Source organism: Zophobas morio, unplaced genomic scaffold (assembly GCF_036711695.1).
Source record: "Zophobas morio isolate AGI-343-1 ecotype UQ-CSIRO unplaced genomic scaffold, CSIRO_AGI_Zmor_V1 ptg000007l, whole genome shotgun sequence".
Lineage (NCBI taxonomy): Eukaryota > Metazoa > Arthropoda > Insecta > Coleoptera > Tenebrionidae > Zophobas > Zophobas morio.
Window position 1 is genome coordinate 11241652 of NW_026972112.1, and position 23191 is coordinate 11264842.

Sequence of the window (23191 nt, forward strand, 5' to 3'; positions counted from 1 at the left end):
TTAAATCGAAGAGATTCCTGTTTTAAAATCATTACAGTTTTTGATTTTATTGGGAAGGTTCTTTTGCAAAAATTCATATCGTCTATTTGGCGCGTTATTCGATAATTAACATTTCCAAAGCCGTGGATGATGACTGTCATAATGTCGTTTAAAAAAAAAATGTCGAAAGAGTTTATTACATTCGGAAAGAGATGAAATATTAATAGTACTGGCGAGTAATTCAAAAATGGAATAAATGCAAAAGCCATAAAAAGCGATGTCACTAAGAAAATCTTGAACCAATCCTTATACATATTTTTGGAAATTGTATGAAAACCAATGATGTTGTTAAGTTCAGTGAGTAAAATTCGTAAATTATTTGTTCTTAAACAAAAACATATAAAACTAATTATCGTAGATATTATATTTACGACGAAGGAAATTGTGTCTAAGATGTCGAAATAGGTGACAGGAGGTTGAGACACAATTCCATAGTAAACAGAAATATAAATGAAAGAAGCGTAAAATGGTAGGTACCACAAGAACTGGCATTTTTTTGAAGAATTCGTCGAGTCCGTAGAAAATTGAACGATGCCTATTAATTTATAGACGTATTCGAAAAGAGTAGGAGTATATTGTAACAAATGCATGCTTTAACGGTAAATTAACTACTAATTTTACAAATGTGGAGTGGTTTGTATTGGAAAATAACTGATGTTCATTAGCCTTTATAATTTAATGAAAATTCATTCATCATTTCCTAAATACTGGTTAAATGATAAAGCTCTTGGAACGGTAAACTTATTTAAAAAAATTCTAATCGTCTAGTCATTAACGTGTGGAGTTTTACTATTTGAATACATCAACTGTATTTTGTAGAAAAATTTACAAACTTGCATCTCTGCTTCTAAGGTTATCCGATTCTTTTGAAAGATTACTTGAAATAATGAATCTAGGTGCGAAACTGTATCAAAATTATTAAATAGGTCACAACTGCAGTTATTATCTGAAACAAGATTAAAATACGAAAAAACCTCAAACTTAGAGAATAGCTAATACATACCACATGAAAAAAAGTTTCGTCCAATCTAAAGAAATTCTTCGCATTGAAAATCAACTTAGTGTTTAAGAATCTACACGCAATCAACTGCAAGTGGCGCAATTCTTCGTTTAGATCTTTCTTTTGAGAATGTTGATTCCAGATTTCATGGATGTATGTAGCGGTTTTGTTAGCCTGAAAAAATCTTATACAAATTAAAAAAAAAAAAAAACAAATGGAAATTTACCTCGGCTTGGGTGCGACTATAGATACAAACTATCATAAGTAGCCACAATAAATAGCAAAAAACATTACACCATAAGGAGAACATAAATCGCAACTGGAGCGATGCGTTCAGCATCAGTATGAGAGTGTATAAGGTAGTGATGAAATTCCCAAACCACAACACCATAGATATTAGTGTGGTGACATCAAACTGACTATTGATTTCAAGAACCAAACGAACTAAGTTGTAATGAAAAAATGATAATTCTTCTAACTGTTTGAAGTTTTCAGTTTTATTTAACGGAAAACCATCATTAGCACGACTGATTTTTTTTTGCAACTGTTGATTGATGATTTTAAACTGAAGACGAAAGAGTTTTAACACGTCGCCTAAAAACACATGATTCAAGACACACGTCACTGGTGGTATTACGCAAAACGCTATAATCAGATAACTTGTCCCCCACACTTGTAATGGGTTAACGCTAAAATTCAGAAAAGTTATAACAAGAACCAAAATTTCCAGCCAATCTCTTTCGGGTTTATTGTTTTCTACAAATGGAAACTTGTTTCTGAATTCGTCCAACTTCAAAAGCAACATTTTCAGTTTTTGGCTTCTCAAAGTGAATACCACCATACAGGTTATTTCGGTAAAGGCAGCCCAAATTGTCATCATCACTTCAACTTGTAATATGTTTAAATTCAGTAAATTTATTACAACTATGAGGTGACGAAACCATAAGACACAAGAGTAACAAAAGAAGAGAAAAAGTGGGATGGGCCAGAGTCGAGAAAAAATTTGTGAACAGCGGCTGGAAGAATCTTCGTAAGTGAACTGAATGATTCCGCAGAAACGGTAGATTGTTCTCAGATATAAGGGAATGTCTTCTATAAAATTCATATCTGCGACCTTAAACCTCAAAGGCCATAATCATATTGTAGAAGTATGGATCAGTTTTGTGTATAGGGTTTTTTCTTTTTTATCACGAGAATGTTGAACAAATAATACCAATTAAATGAAACGCTTTTGTGACTAATTAGACAGAAAATCGAAGCCGTATATAAATAAACAAAATATACATAGGTATCTAATAGGATCTCTGAGTTGTAAGTAACCACCGTTCTCTCTCAAACGTTAGTGTTTACGACGCAAGTCATATAAGCAAAACAACAATATAAGGAAGATCAACGGACTCACCCTGATTGCAACGATCTTCCTCGACGATTTCTCTCGATTGAAGGCACCTGGGCCTTTTGTAGATACGAAGAAAAGGCGCTGGGGCCTCTTGCAGCAACGAAAATGAAACAACAAACAACAATAACAACGGGCCGCCACGAGATGTTCTCACTTCGACGGTTAACGAACAACGATGAAAATTCGTTACAAATGTTTTTAAATTTTCGTCTCCCAGAGGGCGGCTTTCTTGTGTGGGTGGGGATTATAGGCGGGTGGTAGTTAAGGGTAGGCAATAAGGGGGTGGACAGGAATTGCTGCTTGCCTATCTTTCGCAACCATAAACATATGTACGAAACATACCGCCCACCAAAATACGGATCCAGTATTTTATTTACAAGTTACGCTTGCAATGAGCTACAAATACTAAAATTAACTAAGCAGAAAGGAAGAAAAAGACAAAAAAAAGAAGAACAACTAAAACTAATATATATACAACAGGTTTTAAAGATTCGACATTGGTTTTATTGGTTGGGCAACGGACATAATTTGACAAGGGGCCGTTTCATCGTCCCGTGACTGGTTTTAACCGTGGCAACGCGAACGATATAGTCAGTTCCAGGGAATAACTCCACGATGCGACCCATCCTCCATTGTAAGGGAGGCGTATTATCGTCCTTGATGAGGACTACCGTACCTACTTCGACATTGTCTATATGCTTGGAGACTGCCCATTTGCCGCGCTGATACAAGCTATGAAGGTACTCGTTTTTCCACCTACGCCAAAATACTTGTTGCATATGTTGCACTAGTTGCCATCGAGACAACCTTGAAATTTTCAAATGAGATAGGTCGGGGTTTGGAGGCGATGTGAGTGGCTCCATGGTAAGAAAATGACCCGGGGTTAAGGGAGCCAAATCGTTTGGGTCAGAGCTCATATTACAGAGAGGACGCGAGTTGAGCATTGCCTCAATTTGGATTATCAATGTGTTGAACTCTTCTAGAGACATGATCTGGGTGCCAACTACTCTAGATAGATGGGTCTTAACCGACTTAATCCCACTCTCCCAAATGCCTCCAAAGTGAGGTGCCGCGGGGGGATTAAAAGTCCATTGAATCAACTGTGATTCGGCCGCTGTTCTCATCGTCTTTACAAACTCGCGATTTGCCCCGGAAAAATTGGTCCCACAATCACTAAATATGTGTGTACATCGACCACGGCGACTAACAAAACGACGGAGTGCCGCGATAAATGCATCCGTGGACAAACTAGATGCCACTTCCAAGTGTACCGCCTTGGTGGCGAAGCAGATGAATAAGCACAAATACGCCTTTATCACAGATGCCCCTCTAATCCTAGCAACCGAGACTGAAAAGGGTCCACCGTAATCTACACCAACGCAACTAAAGGGTTTTGCCTCGGATACTCGCATGGCGGGTAGATCGCCCATTTTTGGCTGTGCAGATAAAGGGTGAGCTTTAAAACACCGAACGCAAGAGGACAGCACACGTCGAACTGTACGCCGAGGGGACAGAATCCATACAATTTGACGAGATAAGTACATGGTTGTATTTATGCCACAATGAAAATTATCTTCATGAATTTGACGAATCAACAAATCTGTAAGGTGATGTTTGCTCGGAAGTACGGCCGGAAATTTAGAAGCCGACGGCAAAGTTGAATGACGAAGCCGCCCACCTACGCGTAAAATTCCCTTCTCGTCCACAAAAGGTGACAAATTTAACAATCTTTTAGAACAGGGCTCTCTTCTTTGAAGCCTTGACAATTCTTGGGCAAAGACAGTTTTTTGAACCTCGCTTATGAGGTACAAAAGTGACTCAAAGAGTTCTGCCGCCGTCAGCGACAATGAAGAACCTTTCTCCTTTCGCACCGCTCTCCGACAGTAAGCAACAATTCTTTGTATTTTCCTAAGCGAGGAAAACCGACAGACCAACGTTTCACCAATAGTAGGCTCTTTGGTTTGAGCAACAAATAGCTCGATCTTGCGAATTTCTAAGTCTGTGTCGACTGACCCAACAGGTGATTCTTGAGGCCAGTACTGTTCGCGAAGTTTCAAGAATGACGGGCCCGCCCACCATAAGGAGCTTGAGACAAAATCCTCCGGCAAGAGCCCGCGTGATGTTACGTCAGCGGGGTTATCGGAAGTAGGTACGTGCCTCCACCAACTAGGTAGTACTCGATCGTGAATGTAAGAAACTCTATTGGCTACAAACACCTTCCAACGACTAGGTGAAGAACGGATCCACGACAACACGATAGACGAATCCGTCCAGGCAAATATGCGACTGAAATTCACTGTGCTTTCCAGTGCCTTTTTAACAAAATCAATCAATTTGGCCAGCAGTACTGCTCCACACAACTCCAGCCTAGGAATGGAGACACATTTCAAAGGCGCGACTTTGGATTTCGCAATCAACAACCGAATTGTTGGTATGCCCTGTGTAATTGTTCTCAGGTAAATTACACAACCGTATCCTCTTTCCGATGCGTCACAAAACCCATGTAACTGACAGTCCGATGTGACAACGAGTGGTACGTGGCGTGGTATCTTTACAGATGATAGAGTGGGAAGTTGCTCTTTTAGATTATTCCACAATTGACTAATCGATATCGGAACCTCTTGATCCCAATCAACACCGGCCTTCCAGAGCAACTGTATAATATATTTTGCCAAAAACGAGACAGGACATAAGAATCCGAGAGGATCATAGATCCGAGCAATTTCCGACAGAATGTTCCTTTTTGTGCAAGGTAAATCATTCGGTTTTACGGAGAATGAAAAGTTATCACATGCAGCATCCCATTGTAACCCTAGTACCTTTAAGGCGACTCGCAAGTCCTTATCAAAATTGGAAGGTTGTAGCTGCTTGTGGCCCTCGGGAATATCCTCCAACAATTCCACACAATTGCTAGCCCACTTTCTCAGCTCGAAACACGCCGAAGACAATAACTGAATTCACTGTGACTTTAATTCCGTTGCCTCTTCTAGTGACTCAGAACAACAGACAAGATCGTCGACGTAAAGATTTTCTCTCAATGCCTTGGAAGCCAAAGGGAACTGTAAGTGGCCCAGGTCTGCCAAGTGCAGCAGGGTCCGGATAGCCAAAAAAGGGGCAGAAGCAACTCCATACGTAACGGTGTTTAACTGGTACGATTGGATTGGGTCCGACGCGTCGAATCGAAAACGGATTAATTGAAAACGTCGATGTTCGGGAGCAATCAAGATTTGTCTGTACATCTGACGAATGTCGCAGGTAAAGGCAACCGGTTTCATTCGAAAAACTAACAATAATTGGGCAATGTCTGCCTGCAGTTTGGGGCCAATGAGAATTGTGTCGTTTAAGGAAATATTATTAGACGCCTTGCAACTGGCGTCGAACACTACGCGAATCTTATTCAGATTCCCTTCGGGTTTGATTATCCCATGATGAGGGATATAAAACGAATCACCCTCAGGGAATTCGTCCGTGAGTAAAGACCTGTGATTGGACGTCAAATAATCACGCATGAAGTCCAAATACAGTGCTCGAATGTCGGGTTGTTTACTTAAACGACGTTCAAGAGCAAGAAGTCGTCTATCTGCTATAGCTTTAGAGTCTACAAAACTAGGTACTACGTCGGTTTTAAATGGGAGCGCGACGCCAAATCTACCACCCGGGTCTCGAAAAATACTCTGTCTAAAGATTGCCTCAGCTTGTGAGTCAGATGGTGCAACAATTGTCCTGAATGGGACTTCTTCGACGGACCAAAATTTTTGTACTTCGTCGTTCAATGAGGGCTGGAGCGATATGTAATGCCTGCATAGATGGTAACGACATGGATTGAATCGGACCCAGCAAAGCCCACCCAAATATAGTTTTAACCATGGCGGGTGTTGCGGAGTGGTCCACCATGTGGTTGCAGACAATCGCCGAATATACGTCTGCCCCCAACAACACATCAATGGAACCCGGTTTGTACCAGCTGGGATCCGCGAGATCCAGCTCCCGAGAGAACTGAGATTGTGATGGGTCTATTGGTAATGCCGGGAGCTTGCCGCAAATACGTGGAAGTACATGGAATTCTAAATCTAGAGTCGGCCGCCGAGATTTACGCGGCCGTATCTGCGTAGATGTGATGTATGATGCATTGGTTATAATTTGGCCTACTCCAGAAATCGATACTGTCGATCTGGTTTTGAGTAGACCCAATTTATTGAGACTGGCACTCTCAATAAAAGACGCCTGGCTACCGGGATCCAACAAAGCGCGCATAGTTTGGAAATTTCCCCATCTATCGCGAATTTCCAACACTATGGTCGCCAACAAGATATTTTTTTTGTAACTCAAGGGACTGACAAGTGAATGAACAATGCAAGAAGTGAGAGACTCTGACGGAGTTCTGTTTGTATCTGCCTCCGTGGTATCAGGTTCCGATGGCGCATGCGAGGTTTTACGAGATTTAAAATGCAATAACGTATGGTGTCGTCCACCACAATCACGGCAGCACCCCTTTGATGGGCATTTACTCACCGCGTGTTCTTCTTTAAGGCAATTAAAACAAGTCCTAGTAGGTTTTATCAATGAATATCGATCAAAGGGCGACGCTTGTACAAATGTTGGACACTTTACGACGTTGTGAGTTTCTGTGCAAAGCGGACATTTTTTTACTGAGTTCGACGTAACAACAAATGACGCCTTGTTGTGACTTTTAGGGCCACTTAAATTAAACGATTTCTGGCGAGCAACTCCTGTGGGATCCGGACAACAATCTAGTACTTTACAATGCGATTCAATAAAGTTTTCTAGATCCTCGCGAGTTGGAAAATCAATCTTCTGAATCCGACATTCGGCCTCAAAAGCCTTCCTAGTATTCACATCTACCTTATCTAACAGAATGCTAAACCACAAAAAATCTTCTAAATTGTCAGCAATTTTTAAAGCTTCCAAAGCCCCGCGATGCTCTTTGAAACTGTCGAGTACTGAGCGAAGTGCCTTTGCAGACTCCCTTGTTAGCTTTGGGATGGACATAATCCCGTGAAAAAATTGAGCTGCCAGTTTGCGTTTGTCGTCATACCGATCGGTTAGAATTTTATATGCTATCGGATAATTATCCTCTGATAATGTTAACGACTTTATCAGATTTAATGCTTCACCGGACAGGCAACTAAGCAAATACTGAAATTTGTCAACGGGGGGTAAGGATTCGTTATTGTGAATTGCCGTATTAAACGTTTGAATGAACGGGTACCATTTCACAAAATCGCCGTCGAAGTTTCGCAACGAGATTTTTGGTAAACGAATATTATTTTGTCTCGTTTGACTATGATCACTAGGAGTGGGAGTATTCAATGCCGAGGACGCGGGAAAAAGTTCGCCATATGCGACTCCGGTTTCACAATACAATCGATCAAATTCTTTCCTCACCGCATCTTCGCTTTCAAAATCCGGTTCGGTTAAGCTAGATAGGCAAGAAATAACCGCCGCGTGATATTTTCGAAAATCCTGTACAACTTCCTCAACGCGTTGGTACCGGAATGAAAATAAACCCTTGAACGTAGTTTGCACTAACGCGGAAGAGGCTACGGTCGTGGGTCTCTACCATTTGATTGTACGCAAGGGCTCGCATTGCTCTAGCCTCCTTCAGTTTTACAGCCATTACAAATTTTACGGATCTTTTCAACACCAAGCAAATTTTACGAACACGTGTTCCGTTTCCGTTAGCACCCTCGTTCAAGGTCAAGCAACCCTACCAATAAAACCAATTCTACTGCACAAAGAAATGAGCGCAAAAGTGTGCACGCGAAATATATGAACAGTTTTTGCAGTGTACCACGAAACAAAACACTGTAAACCATGAGCTAATTAAACTATCCGGCTCGAAGGACCATATGTTTACGACGCAAGTCATATAAGCAAAACAACAATATAAGGAAGATGGACAACGGACTCACCCTGATTGCAACGATCTTCCTCGACGATTTCTCTCGATTGAAGGCACCTGGGCCTTTTGTAGATACGAAGAAAAGGCGCTGGGGCCTCTTGCAGCAACGAAAATGAAACAACAAACAACAATAACAACGGGCCGCCACGAGATGTTCTCACTTCGACGGTTAACGAACAACGATGAAAATTCGTTACAAATGTTTTTAAATTTTTGTCTCCCAGAGGGCGGCTTTCTTGTGTGGGTGGGGATTATAGGCGGGTGGTAGTTAAGGGTAGGCAATAAGGGGGTGGACAGGAATTGCTGCTTGCCTATCTTTCGCAACCATAAACATATGTACGAAACAGTTAGCATAATTAAACATCGTTCGTTTCAACCTTAAACAATACAAAATATGAGAAACATTTTTTTTTTTTTGACTTTGAACAGACTAAAAACTATTTCTAGTGGTCTGTTTTTTTTAAAGTAAATTTTACTATTTGAATACATCACCTGTATTTTTTAGACAAAAGTCCAGACTAGCGGCTCTATTTATAAACATAAATTATCTTTTAAACTAATGAAACCACTAAGTGCGAAACTGTATCAGAATTATCAGATATGTCACAACTGCAGCTATCATCTAAAACAACATAAAATTACGAAAAGATCTCAAATTTAGAATACCCACCACATGAAGAAACGTTTCGTCCAATCTAAAGAAATTCTTCGCATTGAAAATCAACTTAGTGTTTAAGAATCTGCACGCAATCAACTGCAAGTGGCGCAATCCTTCGTTCAGATCTTTCTTTTGAGAATGTTGATTCCAGATTTGATGTATGAATGTAGAGGTTTTATTTGCCTAAAACAATCGTATAAAAATAATAATAAAACAACAAATGGAAATGTACTTCTTTTTGGGTGCGACTATACATACAAACTATCATAAGCAGCCACAATAAATAGTAAAAAACATTACACATTAAAGAGAACAGAAATTTGAACTGGAACGGCGCATTGAGCATCATTATGAGAATATAAATGGCTGCGATGAAATTTCCAAACCATAACACTATAGATATTAATGTGGTCACATCAAAATAACTACTAATTTCAAGAACCAAACGAACTAAGTCGTAGTGGAGAAAAGATAATTCTTCTAATTGTTTCAAGTTTTCAGTTTTATTTAACGGAAAACCGATATGTGCAACACTAACTTTTTTTTGTAATTGTTGATTTATAAGTTTAAACTGAAGACGAACGATTTTTAACACGTCGCCTAAAAATAGGTGATTCAAAATACACGTCACTGGTGGTATAACGAAAAACCCCATGATCAGAAACCCTGGCCCCCATACATGTAATGGCTCAATGGTAAAATTCAGAAACGTTATAATAAGAACCAAAATTTTCATCCAGTCTCTTTCGGTTTTATTTTTTTCTCTAAATGGAGGCTTGATTCTGATTTCCTCCAACTTCAGAAACAACATTTTCAATTTATGGCTTCTCAGAGTGAATATCACCATAGAAGTTATTTCAGTAAAGACAGCCCAAACTGTCATCATCACTTCAACTTGTAATACGTTTAACTTGAGTAAATTGACGCTAGCTACAAGGTAACCAAACCATACGACACAAGTGTAGCAATAGAAAAGAAACATTGCTATCGGGCAGAGTCGTAAAAGAATTTGTGAAAAAGATCTCGGAGAATCTTCGTACGTGAACTGAATGATGCCACACAGGCGGTAGATTATTCTCAGACATAAAGGAATATCTTCTATAAGATTCATAGCTGTGACCTTAAACCTCGAAAGCCATCATCATATTACAGATATGTCGATCAGGTTCGCTTGTGTGTATAGAGTTTTAATTTATTTTTTTTCACGTAAATGTTGAACAAATAATACCAAATAAATAAAATGCTTTTGTGACTAATTGGACAGAAAATCGAAGCAGTATAAATAAAATAAAATTACAAAAGAAGTATTATGTAGAAACATTTAATTTTTGCTTATTTTTGGACTTTCAACGTTTGTAAATATATCTTCATAAATAACAAAACAAAAGACTATTCCTAGCAACTTGTAAACATTTTTGCAAGTAATTAGGAAACATATTAAGTACAAAAATCATAGCAAAGAACCAAGTAAAATGGGTTGCTGTTGATCACCATTCACCACTCTAAATATAGAGCTGTACTAGAATAACAACGTAAGTAGTAACAGTGGCAACCATCTAAAACAGACAAATTTAATTTTTTCTTCCCCCAAGCTCTGATACTACCAAGTGAAAGAACTTCCAGTCCAAATCGAAAAAACCTCTAGCACTAAATCTAAGCTTAGTACTTAAAAGCCTCACTGATATGAGCTGCAAATGACGAATTTTTGGATTGATTTTTGCTTCTGCTGAGTATTTATGCCAAGCGCTATGTACCAAGGTGCAAGCCTTTGATGCTTCAGCCTCTACACCGGTAAAGATTTCCATTAAAGAGAAAAGCCACCCAAACGAATACAACAAAAAAATCAAATTCCCTACATGATCTAGATTAAAATCTATATCATGTATGCTTTGGTATAAAACGTAGTAGATCGTCGTAATCACATTCTGGAACCACAAAACTAAAGACACTAAGATGGTGATGGTGAAATTTTGGCAGACAGTTATTGCTATCTGGACTAGAGAAGAATGAAGATACGACAGTTCGTTCATAAGCTGAATTTCAGAATTGGCCACCTCTTGTTGTAAAATCTTTAGTTTGATAATTTTACACGTAGAGTACGCTTGCAGTTCGAATTTTCGATTAATCAACTTGAATTTGGCATAAATGGAAGTCATGATGTCGCTTAAGAAAAGAAGGTCAAAACAGTTTACAGTGATCGGAAAGTAGATATAGATGAGAAAAATTGGAGGTGTGTCCATGAAAGGGGCAAAAGCGAAGATCAGTGCCAAGAGACTTATTAAAAGTATTCGCTTTGACCGGTTTGTGAACGTGGTGTCGTGGACAGAACGAATTTTATCTATTTTAATCAACACAGACTGTAGTGTGTTATTTCTTCGATAGAAATAAAAACACGTTGTAATCATGCATACAATATTCTCAAGGTTGCAGATTATCTCAATGACTTCTATTATCACCACGTCGGGGTGAGGGTGCGTATTGTAATGCCAACACAACAAGATAAAGGATAAATAAAAAGGGACACACCACAGACGTTCCAAAAGTCTAGGCTTTTTTAATTCTGAAAACTGTACAATTCCCATGATTTTATAAACACATATTTGAATGTAAGGTGTCTCTTTGAGTAGACTCATCGTTAGACTGAAGACATCAAAGTAATTGTTGTTTTTATCGACTAAAATTGTCGTCGATAACGTTTATCTAATCATGTATTCTTTATTGAAAAACTAAACTCAGACAGTGATGTTCATTAGATATATGGAACTGAGCCCAGATAATGATGTATCGTTTTGCATAGAACTGCATCTAAGAAGAATGACCCAAGACTGACTGAATATAAATTCAACTTTGTATTGACAATTTTCCAATTCCAATTCCAAAATGTTTGTTGAAATTCAAACGACCAAGCCAAACCTTCAATATTTCGTGGCAGTGACACTACGAGCACTACTTCTTCTAATTACAGTATGACATAAAGTCAAATTTATATTCACTATCCCTTTCACAGTAAAATGGGGCTTGGTACTTTTCGTCTACCAATTAACTTCATTAACAGGTGTTTATGGTTTTGTAACACATTTCCTGGGTATCAAAGAATAATAAATTTTATAAAAATTTAAAGCTTTTTTGGTGATTTTTGTCTTCGATTCAATTTTTGGTGATTTATCTATAGTCCTTGGGGATTTTGAGAAAATGAAGATTTTTATTGATTTTTAATGGATTTTGAGCACGCATGACAAAAAATGTGCAACTAATTTTTTAGTCTTAGGATTGCATGGTAATTATATTATATATTACTTAGTTCAGTGTTAAATTTAGAAACATTTATTTTATTATACCCATTTCAGAAAGCTTTAAATACGGAACTGTATTAAAATTATCAAGTATGTCACAACGGCAGCAATCATCTATAAAAAACTTTGCATAAAAATTATAAATATAAGACACATACTCACTGTGTGAAAAAATGTTTCATCCAGCCTAAAGAACCCCTTCGCGTTAAAAAACAACTTGGTGTTGAACAATCTGCACGAAATCAACTGCAAATGGCGTGTTTTTTCGTTTAAGTATTTCTTTTCGGAATGTTGGTTCCAAATTTGATGAACATACACAGAGGTTTGATTTGCCTGAAGAAATTATGTCAGAAATAAAAACACCAAGTAAGGTACTTTACTTCTTTCTGGGTGCGACTATACATGCGCACTACAATAAATAGCCACAATAAATAATGAATAAGTAAACATAATAAATATAATCGAAATCGCATGCGCGGGAGAATGCCTTTAAGTACCGACTCCACGAATATGAAGAGGATACTGACGATATTTCCAAACCATAACACCATCGATGTTAAAATGGTCACATCAAAAAGGCTATTGATTTCAAGAACCAAACGAACCAAGTTGTAATGAAGAAGAGAGAGTTCTTCCAAATCTCTGAATTTAGTAAAATCAAAACTGATATCGCTAAGTCTGGATATTTCTTGGATTTCGCTATTGATAGCTCTGAACTGAATATAAAAAGCTTGTAACACATTATCCAAAAACAGGTTATTCAAAAGACAAGTTATTGGTGGTATAAAAATATACGCAAAAATAAGATGAATGCTCCACCACGTTCTATACACGTTTAAAATAAGGACAAGTTGTAGAATAATTGTAACAAACGTTAGGGTTTTAACCCAGTCGTGCCAGAGTTTCTTTTTTTCTACAAATCGAAACTTAATTTTGATTTCGTTCAGTTTCAAAAGTACCGTTTTAAGTTTGCGGTTCCGTAACGTGAATACTATCATAGAAGTTATTTCGGTGAAAGTAGCCCAGAGTGTCATTACCACCTCAAATTTCATAAAATCAGTCCTTATTATGGGTATCAAATAAATAAACCATTTGACACAACAGTAGCCGTAGAAAAGAAAGAATGGTAAGAACAAGAGACGCGAAATTATTTGTGTAAAACGGTTTGGAGAGCATGTGAACTGAATGATTCCACACAAGTGGTAGATTGTTCTGAGACCTATGGGAATGTCTTCGACAAGACACATTTGAACGACCTTAAACTTCGAAGGCAACTGTCACATTGTGGAGGTATTGGTATGACTTGTAGCCTTTATGAAAATTTAAATTTGTTTGATCGCTTAGGCAAATACTACTAATTAAATGAAACATTTCAATGATGAACAACCCAAAGAATGGAAGTCACCTTTTCTGTTTCACTTCTACGTGAACTGAATCCCATCGATTACTATATATGTAACTTTTACAGTCTTGGAACAACCAAAAACCTGGTGTGCTCTGTACCGTGCAGGAAATCGTTAAGTCAACAATTTCGAAAAAAAATATTGTTATTATTACTATAGATTATTATAATTTAAATCATTTAAAATAAGTAGAGAGTACACCACTTTCTTTAATTTGTAAAATAAATTGTTTCGGAAACATATACCTGGTGCTACATTGTACTAACTACGAAAACAAGTACTTATAAGACAAAATAAGATAGACACTAGCAACAAAAGAACTAACAACTTGAACCAGCATTCTCTATGTTTGTGTACGCTTTCTATTATGATTTCTTCAAACTTTTCAACCAATATTTTGAGTGTGATACCATATTTTTATTAGTTTTCAACACGTAAAGTGGGCAATTCCAAAGAAAACGATTCTAAGCCAAAGAACGATATCTTCTAGGAGCAAAAGCATATAGTTACAACAGAATGAATGAAATGAAACAACAGTTACAATAAAATTAAGAAACTGTAATTAATTTTATTTGTTAATAAAAGTCAATTTAAAACTGAAGTAAAATCACCACGTAAGTCGCAGCTGCACCAACCATCTGAAATCAAGCGCTTTTATTTCCGGGTTTTTTATTCAAAGTACGTACTATATGGCAGAAGGTCTCGTCCAGATTAAAAAAATTTCCAGCAGTAAAACACAACTTGTTACTGAACAGCCTTACCGAAACTAACTGAAGATGAAGCATTGTTTTGCCTAAGTTGCCAGTTTGACAACGTTGATTCCATATGTCATGAACAAACTCAGATGTTTGGTTGACCTGAAAAATTTTATCAAGTGAAGAAAAAAAATTGACGGTATTAGTACCTCTTTACGTGCAAGCCTATACGTTCTAGCCATCACCGGAAGCCACAAGAAGAAAAGCAGAGCGTATAGACACGTAAATATCAAATCAAAAAACGATATGTCCGCGATATGTATTAAATAGTAAATTGCGTCAACTACGTAGACCAACCATGTTATCATAGAGGAAATTGTGGTGATATCAAATAGTTTGTTAATATCGAGAGCTAGAACCACCAGATCGGAGTGACGAAGAGTTATTTCTTCGATTCTAGCCAATATAAAGTAGATTTCTTTATCCTTCAGGTCATGAATAACTGTATTTTTAATACTAGTTGTTCTGATTGAAAGCATTCCAGTCGCTTTTCGGTGTAGTTCTTCATTGATTAAAACTAATTCTAAACGAACAAATTCCAAAATTTCACTCAAAAACAAGTGATCGAAGAGGCCGATTACTGCCGGCAAGACGTAATACGCAACACTGACAAATGTTCTAGGAAATACAAGTAAGAAACTCCAGAGTAGTGCAGTTACAACAAACACTGAATTCTTCAAATAATCGTTTTTAAGTTTTCGGTTATAGTTTAATTTTAATTCGTTAAGTTGTAAAAGAAAAAATTTATGTCTATTACTTCTTAGAATAAATGTCAACAGAGATACTGTCGTTGACAGAACACCAACAGAAGAAACAATCAGATCGATTTTGTCGACGGTTGTGTTAGATCCGTTTATGCGACGTACCAACCACATACTACAACAGTAAGTGTAAAAAGCTAAGATAGGGACACAACATAGACGAGTGAAACATCGCGAATAAAATGACCCCGAAGTGCTACAAGAAAAATTGATAATTCCGTGAAGACGATAAATTATCCGCAGCCAAAAAGGAATGTCTTCTAAAATACACATGTTGATACTTGTAACAAAAATGCGCAGTGTACACACATTAACAATGTTAACTAGAGAAAATATTTAATAATTCAAACGTATCATGACAAATTACTAAATCAAAAAAAAGTATGTCGGTCGGTATTTTTATGATTTTTAGGTTAGATAATAAAATAAAAATAAATAAAGCGTCATACAACAGGTTCTTCATTACGCTAAAATGGCACTAATTAAGTATTATTACATTGTTGTTTCTGAACTGAATGAGTATCTATTAAAAACTCCTAAAACCGAACTGCACTAAAATCACCATGTATGTCACAATCGCCGCCATCATCTAAAAGAATTCCTTCTTTCAAACACACAACACGCTTAAATCTTTTACCGTATGGAAGAAAGTTTCATCCAAGTTGAAGAAATTTCTGGCGGTGAAACTCAGCTTGGTGTTGAGCATCCTAACCGAGATCAATTGCAGATGACGTGTTTTTTCATCCAAACACCCTTTCCTATAGTACTGATTCCAAATTTGATGAACATAAACGGAAGTCTTGTTCGCCTGAAAAGTTTACTTACGAAGGAAATTCGAATTCAAAAGTTTACCTCTCTTTGAGTCCGGCTGAGAGTGGAAATCAGAATAAAAAGCCACAAATAATAAAACAGAAGATTAGTTGTTACGTACAATATTTCGGCTAGATCTTCTAAATAACCATCAACAATGGGTTCCATAAACTTATACGTGAGGATAATGACGTAGCCAAACCACAACACCATGGATATGATAATGGTGACATCAAAAAGTTTGAGTACTTGAAGGAGTTGATGGACCAAGTTGTAGTGAAGAAAAGACAACTCTTCGATTCGGAGAATGCTGAAAGTCTTATCGCTTTCTTCGAGTTGTTTGATTTTTGAGATTTTTGTTAAGGGAAAAATGAGGTTCAGATCTGTGCGGTTGACGACTCTTTCCAACTCCCGGTTGATGGTGTTAAATTCAACTCGAACGGCTTCTAGAATGTCACTTAAAAATAGGTGGTTGAGAAACGCCATTCCTACTGGTATCACATAATAGGCAAGAATGAGATAAAGCGACATCCATGACTTATTCAAGTTTGGCAGGCAACATAAGTTTAACACCACTGTAACAAACAACGATATTTTAATCCAGTTGTTACCGTCTTTTTGAGCTGAAAGTGAAAAATCTGTTTTAACTTCGTACAACTCCTTAAGTATCTTTTTGAGTTTGTTGCGTCTTAAAAAATATATTACTATTGATATCAGTGAAAAAAAAATATTCGCAGTAGAGATTATCACTTCGACTTTTACAAGATTTGATTCGATCTCGCGGACGAACAAATAAAACGACAAAACACTGCAAAAACTGTAGAAGGAAAATAACACAAATGACCAAAGAACGGAAATAAACTGTGAGAGTGAGTTTGAAGGGTTTTTACAGGAGCAAGTGAACTGAATGACGCCATGAAAGTGGTAAACTATTTTAATCCAGAAGGGAATTTCGTCAAGCAGGCACATTTATACAAGTGAGTTGAGCATTCACGCGCTTTTGCGACGATCACCAAAAACATCGATTTAATTTGGTTTAGGTTTGTTTATCCAATTTACTTAATAACAAGATGGTGGGCAAATACAACTCCAGCGAACCAAAATTATGTTGTTTTTTGTTTTATTCAAAGTTTTGCACTTTTGTGTTGTTCTTTTTCAGATTTTTTTAATGAATAAACTCTACAAATTTTAACTACAATAGTGCTTGTGTTACGGGAAAAATTACACTTGCAACTTACGGATTTTAATTTCACAGGTAAAGTTGAGAACAGCACACTCGTAAAAATGTGTATGATCTCAGTATTGCACTAAATATTTAAATTTGAAGTTCATGTCTTCCTTGTTGTTGTGTTACATTTATTGCACTCAATCAAGCTGGCACTAATTGATATCAAACTTTTCTGCAAAAATTTGTGGCAACAAATAAAAAATATATCTGCTATTACGTTATGAAACAAAAAAAACGACTTATGGTTTTCAACCGAAATCAAGATTTACTTCAAGAAGCAGACAATCGCCGTTTTATTCGATGATCTGTAAGTTTCCTAATCCCATTTTGTCATATCGAGTCAGATCAACAATTAATTATCTTTTTTAAATCCTACTTTACTAATAACAAAACAACATAACAAAACCGACGGTTAATCAATATTTTAGAGACCTCTAAATATTCTCAAAACATGTGTCTTCTAGAGAAAATTCCTCTTTGGCAAAGAATAATGTTACGTCTTGTTGGCGTTATCCAATTTTCGTGCAGTTCCACTTCTACGTTTTCGTGTTTCATATCACGTATATGTTGTTTACCAGTATTTATCATCTACTACTACTACTCCTTCTTGTGGGGGTCTTTTTTGTTGAGCATGAGGTCGAAATTATTAACAGTTCACGCAGTGATATCTAGCATGGGTTTTCTCTTCATAACAACATCCCTAGTGTCATTTTATCAAAGATCTAACACTCTCAAATCGCTTCTCTTAAAGCTGAACGTCGTTGAAGAAACATTTACACCGCTTTTCCAACAAGAGGAGAAAGATTGGTACAAAATTTTAATTGCTCCAACACTAATTTTGAGTGCTCTTCTGTTCCCAGACTTTGAAACAAGGAACATTTTTATGGTTTATTATTACATTCCGCAAGGCGTTGCATACCTAAATCACGTCTTTTTGGACACAATTCTCGAGCAGATTCGTTGTCACTTTAAAAGTATCAACCAGCGTCTAGAAAAACAATTACATAGTGTGGATTTATACGAAATATTCCCCTTTGCTAAAGCTTCGAAAATTCAACAGTTAAAAGAAAACGAAAAACTTTCCAACTTGTGTCAAGTCCACGAGTTGTCGCACCTTCATTACGATTTGGTGCAGCTGGCAATCGGCGTTAACAAATCTTTTGACGTTACCACGATAACTTCCACAATATTGTGGTTTGCATACGTTATCGAGGTTGCCTATATTTTAACAAATAATCTGTTAAAAGTAGAAAGTTCTCGTTTGGGTATAGGCTCGGAGATATTGAATTTATCCTTCTTTTTTTTGTGGCTGCTAATCATGGTTCGGATGTACACCCGTACGGCGAAAGAAGTAAGAAGGGGATTTTCTTAAATCTTCCACTTTTGTCGTATTGTAGGCGAATTTGACAACACAAAACGTCCATCAAATATGGAACAAGTACTACACGAACGGACACATAGACGAAAACATGCGAAACCTTCACCTGGTTTCTCTAAGGATGCTAAACACCAAGCTGCGTTTTACTGCCAGAAATTTTTTTGCTTTAGATCATACTTTCTTCCGCATGGTATGCTTTTGAATTTGTAATAATTGGATATATTTTTTTATTGTTGTGGTTGCAGATGATAGGAGCGGTTATGACCTATTTGGTGATTTTGATACAGTTTCGAATTTAAGGACACTGTACTTCTGTATCTTGAAAATAATAACGGGTGTACAATAAAAAATATATTTGGGGCAGGCGCTGAAAATTCAATTGTTTGCGGCTTTTTTAAAGTGTAGAAAGAGTCACGTAAAAACTGAAGGTCATTGAGAATGACATTTAGCGGCAAATAATGTTTGGTTAGAAAACATTTTCTCACTTTAATGCAAATCTGCTTGACGCAAATTATTCAAATAAAATTAATAATTAATTACTGGTACGGCCTGTACAACCGGCAGCACTCTTTGGGGCGACCCGCGCTTTTGTTGATGGCACTCTTTGCTGGGTGGTCCCCCTCTGTCAAGGGGCGGCGGCGGCCTTTTAGTGCGGCATTTCTTATCGGCGGCTCGTACCATAGTCGAAGACCAAAGGGTTGGGCGGACCATACCCTTTCACATCTGCCTTTACCGCACTTGAACATTTTTTAGTTTGTTAGTCCTTCGATAGCAGACTAGTTATGTGGACTGTTACTATCCAGTGTTGTGTACAATAAAACAATAATTACAGTCCACTTCATTCATTTCTCTTCTCACCGGCCACAGTAATTACAAAAGAAAACAAGTGACTAGTGTTTTATTTTGACGATTTACTTTTGAAATATAAAAATAAATGCAAGTATGCAAATCATACTGGTTATTGAAAAGATCAGTTCATTACAACACTTTGTTTCTTAAGAAGGTAAAAGAAAAGATAAGTCTACGACACTTTATTGAAATCTTCTGTAACAACAATATGAAAGCATTCTGCATAATTCTGTTGAACATTATGTAAGGCCTGATAAATGTTACATTTTGAATTACATTACAACAAATGCTGGAAGTGAGAACCCCCTTCTTGTAGACACAACCTAGCCCTTCGCCTTACTGCATTTGCCACATTTTCTAAAACACTTGCACTATTATTAATATCATTAATTTTGTGTGTTATCCTATTCCGTAATTCTTCCAAGTCATTTATGGGTGTTGTATAAATTGAATTTTTTATATGTGGCCACAAGAAGAAGTCACAAGGAGTGAGATCACATGATCTAGGCGGCCAGTTATTTGGTGTATTGCGACTAATAATCCTATTTTCAGTTCTCCAGTTGTATGAGCAGTGGCACCGTCCTGCTGAAAGTAACCATACACTAATTCTTCATCATCCAGCTGATTTAAGAATACACTTAAAATTTCGTCACGGTATCTTGCAGCATTTATGTTTCCTGAAATGAAAATATCATTATTTTGTTGTTAAAATACTAAAAACCTCTTTACCGTCAAAAAAAATTGGACCAATTATTCTGCGTTGGCTAATTGCAGCCCAAACACCAACTTTCTGGGGATATTGGGGCGACTCAATGAAAAAGTGTGGATTTTCTGAAGTCCACATTCTTGTGTTTTGTGAGTTTACATAGCCACTAAGATGAAAGTATGCTTCATCGGTGAAAAACGTTTTTTCAAGGTGGTCGCCCATATCCAGAGTATTCAGAAACCATTCACAGTATTGAACTCTTTGAGGAAAGTCTGTTGGATGTAATTCATGTACAGATGTGAGACGATAAGGAAACAAATGAAGATCCTTTTTTAGAAGAGTGTTACAGGTGCCAACAGACAAACCAAGTTGTTGTGATAAATGACGGATAGAAGTACCCGGGGTTTCTTCCATTACTTCTCTCGCTTCTTCAATTAGTTCTGGAGTTCGTTTTTTTGGACGGCCACTTCCAGGTTTTCGTGTCACAGATCCATTTTCTTGAAAATTTTTTAACGAGACATTTAAAGTTTGTCGAAACTGCGTATACTCTACGGCAAAATCAGGGAATTCTTCTCGAAACTCTGCCATACATAATCCAATTGAATATTGCCAAGTTCCATCTTCTTTTACACCGTTTGGGTAGTACGACATTACCATGAATATTTTGTGTCGTTCAGAAAAAGCCATTCTTGTTAAAAAATGACTTTAAACGCAAAACTCACACGCTAGTTCTGAAAAGAACTGATTTTTATCACACAAACAAAGCAAAAGATGAAATAACAACTAAACTGCAAAAAGGCGATACGAACGTTAGGGTTAGGAAATCCAGAACGTCAAAATCCGTCAAATGTCACTTTTTTTTGTATTTAAGATGGTAGTGATGTACCCATCCATGCTCTGAAGTATATTTGGTTGCCTACTTACGCTTCGATATTATTTGCCCTGTTACCACAATTGTGAAGTTTTCGTTCTAGCGCCTACTGCAAATATATTTTTTATTGTACACCCGTTATTAACAAAACACTGTTTTGGTAACTAAATAGTATGTCTAACTGTTCACTGAATTTATATTAATAGAAGCTGTATCCTTTATTTAACAACTTAAGTGCAACAGACAATTGTGAAATAGTTAAAGCGTATTTCGTCTTGCATTTCATTCTGAAGATCACGTGGATTTGTTAAACTGAATCAAAATCACAACGTATGTTGTTACAGCAGCCACTAGCTGGAAAACATTTTGAATAAATAGCCACAGAAATTTTTCCTACTTACCATATGCCCTAAACTCCAATCCAGACTAAATAAATCTCCTGCAGTGAAATAAACTTTCGTATTAAGGAGCCTCATTGACACCAACTGAAGGTGGCGAATCTTGCAGTCACTTTTACTCGTCTCGGTCCATTTATTCCACATATCGTGCACGAAAGTGCTCGTATTATTAGCTTCACTTTTCACACGAACAAAAATCCTAATCATCACGAACAACCAATAGAACGAATTGGAGAGGAGAGCTCCATTGTACACGTAGTCAATGAGTTTGTATCTACCAGTAATGGTAATATCGACGAGATAGTACACGTCGTCAATCATGTGTTCAAACCAGAGTAGCAAAGAAAAAACTATCGTAATTTCAAAACATTTTGAAACTTGGACGGCTATTTTGACTAGCTCGTAGTGAAGATGCGATGCTTTGTGGACTTGCTCTACGCTCGAAGCTATTTCTTCGTCTTCCAAAGTTTTGATTTTTTCCAGTCTAGTTAAAGGGAATATCTGCGACAAAGACACAGAGTTGATCTGACGGTGCAAGTGACGATTAATCGACTCGAATTCTGCGTAGATGCAATGCATGACATCATTGAGAAAAAGAACATCAAAAACAATCAAAAGTTGGGAAAAGGAAGGGTAGATGAAATTGATAGGTTGCTTTGTGATGAATGGGATAAAAGACACGGTCAAGAAAAATAGGGTAACACTATTGATTCTTATCCATTTGTTCAACGGCGCTTTTCTGGTTGAAAAAGCAACTGTTTTTTCTTTGACTGTGTTGATTCTTAAGATGAGAGATCTTAGATTGCTGCTTCGTGTATAGAAGCAAAGGTAGCCGATGACCACATATAAGAAGGTTTCGATGTTAGTTAGATCTTTTAAAAGGTTAACTATTCCGGAAGTGTTGCGGTGGAGAATAAAACTGTAATAAAACCATGTGTACAAAAACAAGAAATAAAAAGGTAAACAGTAGAGTCGATCGTGAATTCTTGACGGTGATGGTTTTAGGGAAAATTGGACAATCCCTAGTAGTTTGTACAGCCAATGGAGAACTATAGGAGTTTCCAAAATTAAACACATTGATGTATCTGTTGTAAAAATAACAACTACTCGATGGAAAAACGTAAGGCAATTAATAATAACTTGTTAGTTATTTATGTCGGCCATGTTTAATATTTAAATTAATTATCGTTTCGACGGTTATTTATGATATGTAAATTTTCCATTAGGTGTATTCTGCAGATATATATTTTTGTTGCGTGTGGTGGGTTAAATAACTAATATCTATGAGAAATAAATGTCTGACGGTCATAGTTTGTTATCTGATTATTATTGATCCTGAATTTCATTTCATCGTAAAATAAAGTGCCGATTTATCACACTAAACTACAAGGTCCATGTTTGTATAAATTGAAATTCTTAAGCAGTTAATCCCAGCACACATACTGAAATTTATACAGTGCGCTTGATCGTGTGTTTTATTGACTTGGAAACAATAAATTCAGCAACTTCACGAATTGTTTTAGGATCTTTCATGAAATTTAAAATTATGGAGTTCAGAAGAAAGAGTCATTTTCCCCATGCCACTCCCTCGATGTACAATATACTATTAAAGCATCAGTAATTAAAAATATACATTAAAAACTTATTTATTGTTCACAATCATGTATACAAGATTTGTAATTCTTGGGCACATACTGTGTGTAAATTCAAGATATAAATG

At 36.9% G+C, this 23191-nt stretch overlaps 1 protein-coding gene and 1 long non-coding RNA gene across 2 annotated transcripts; one reads left to right on the forward strand and one right to left on the reverse strand.

Annotated features, from left to right (window-relative positions):
* Window positions 1-812: 812 nt before the first annotated feature.
* LOC135124102 (putative gustatory receptor 28a) lies at window positions 813-1480 on the reverse strand. Its single transcript, XM_064048972.1, has 3 exons — window positions 1266-1480; window positions 1043-1213; window positions 813-985 (listed from the first exon to the last, which is right to left on the reverse strand). The coding sequence occupies exons 1-3, from the start codon at window positions 1428-1430 to the stop codon at window positions 932-934; spliced, it is 390 nt and encodes a 129-aa protein (XP_063905042.1). The 5' UTR covers window positions 1431-1480; the 3' UTR covers window positions 813-931.
* Window positions 1481-18534: 17054 nt separating this feature from the next.
* LOC135124103 (uncharacterized) lies at window positions 18535-19483 on the forward strand. The gene is made up of 3 exons (XR_010279757.1): window positions 18535-18620; window positions 18667-18837; window positions 18893-19483. It is a non-coding gene; the product is annotated as an uncharacterized LOC135124103 (long non-coding RNA).
* Window positions 19484-23191: the final 3708 nt, after the last annotated feature.

What these genes read in the sequence shown, in the direction of transcription:
- LOC135124102 (XM_064048972.1), bottom strand. Translation starts at nt 1,430, where the DNA reads ATGGTGTTGTGGTTTGGGAATTTCATCACTACCTTATACACTCTCATA. An exon ending in ATAGTCGCACCCAAGCCGAG is followed by an intron (nt 1,214 to 1,265) that starts GTAAATTTCCAT and finishes AGATTTTTTCAG; the next exon opens with GCTAACAAAACCGCTACATA. An exon ending in ACGAAACTTTTTTTCATGTG is followed by an intron (nt 986 to 1,042) that starts GTATGTATTAGC and finishes ATCTTGTTTCAG; the next exon opens with ATAATAACTGCAGTTGTGAC.